Source organism: Drosophila novamexicana, unplaced genomic scaffold (genome assembly GCF_003285875.2).
Source record: "Drosophila novamexicana strain 15010-1031.04,08,12 unplaced genomic scaffold, DnovRS2.1 tig00000193-arrow-pilon, whole genome shotgun sequence".
NCBI lineage: Eukaryota > Metazoa > Arthropoda > Insecta > Diptera > Drosophilidae > Drosophila > Drosophila novamexicana.
The window spans coordinates 2,823,362-2,824,789 of NW_020824787.1; the positions used below are offsets into that span (position 1 = coordinate 2,823,362).

Consider the following 1,428-nt stretch of genomic DNA (forward strand, 5'->3'; position numbering starts at 1 on the left):
CACAAAACCAGTATATCCTCTTTACCCATAGCGTTAGGGTATCCTCTAGGCTTGTCATGTAAAATGTTTACATGTATATATTGCCTGGCGACTTCACAGGAGCTCAAACCACGAACTTTGTGATGAGTGGGACCACGCTTGGCCCACCACCTAACTCCAAAAAGATGGGGGATTATTGAAAATCCGTATTCGAGCGAGTTGTGTTTGTAGGCCTGAATCTCGCTACCTTCCAGATATTGATCAGATCGAAATCGAGTTATTCAAAATTATTTGTTTAGCTCTCTCGTGATGAGCGAACCCATATCGAGCCGCGGGTTGCGCTTCATATACAATGCGCTCCTACTGACCACATCCAGCCTGACGGCCAGAAAGTTGGTGCCGCAGAAGCGTCCGTTCGCCCTTGCCGCCTGCGTGGTGGGCGGCCTGGCCGCAGTGTTTGGTCTGATTCGCGCCTTCCTGGACGACGGCAGCAGAAGAGGTGGGGGAGGAGGAGCAGGAGGAGGAGGAGGCCGCGCCAGCAACAGCAGCAGCGACGGGAGCGAATTTCGCATGCTGCGCAATGTTACCCAGAGCATGTTGGAGCTGATGCCCCTGGCATTGGTTAACATGGAGCTGTATGCGCATTCGCTGGGCCTGGGCGCCGTTGCGCTGGCCCATGGCATCTTTGTGCTGCCGCTGCTGCTCGATCTGAGGTGCTCCGTGGTAAAGAATCGCAAGAATTGCGATCTGACCGAAACGCTGCGAGATCTTTTGGTGTTGGGCAACATTGTATCGCTTGCCTTTCTGGCCGCGAAGGAGCGTAATCTGCTCTATTTACGCATGACCCTCACCATGTTGGTGGTCAAGTATTTTCCGGTGCTGATGGACAGCGCACAGGAGGAGACCGGCGAGGATCTGATTGTCTGCGGCAATGCCTACTTTCTGCATCTGCTCGGCAAGGCGGCTGCCCAGTGGGCGCTTTAGTACAAAACCCTCATCGCACCCACGCCTCCCATCCCCTGTCCCATTCCAATACACACACCACGCCTTCAATTCGCACAACCCACAAGGATTTAGGGTTTCGATTCATTTCAATTCCACGAATTTGTCTGGTCTTGTATTAAATTACCTTAAAGCACCTTTTCAATTGCTGTTCATGTTTTTCTAATTGCCCCGCGCACTCGAATGACCCCAGGCCCAGCTCGATGCACTTCTATGGCTTGCCTGGTGTGTCATGCATCGGGAATATGCATTAATCGAGCTACAGCTGTTCGTCCTAACGAACCGACAGACTGACAGACTGACGGGCTGACGGAGCAACGCACAGCTCAAGCTATAAAAACATTTTGCTCTGTTGTTTTATAAGTGAAAGAGCTTTGCAGAGTTCCACGCGCAAGTGTGGAAAATTGGTGAAAATTGAAAAATAATCATTGATATGCATTTAATTTA

The 1,428-nt window shown here is 51.0% G+C and overlaps 1 protein-coding gene across 1 annotated transcript; it reads left to right on the plus strand.

The window, feature by feature from the left end:
- The first annotated feature begins 215 nt into the window (after positions 1–215).
- LOC115758687 lies at positions 216–1,117 on the plus strand. The gene has a single exon (XM_030699430.1). It carries the CDS (start codon positions 289–291, stop codon positions 961–963), a length of 675 nt encoding a protein of 224 aa, XP_030555290.1. The 5' UTR covers positions 216–288; the 3' UTR covers positions 964–1,117.
- The last annotated feature ends 311 nt before the right edge of the window (positions 1,118–1,428 follow it).

Coding starts and splice junctions, on each gene's coding strand:
- LOC115758687 (XM_030699430.1), top strand. CDS start 289: ATGAGCGAACCCATATCGAGCCGCGGGTTGCGCTTCATATACAATGCG.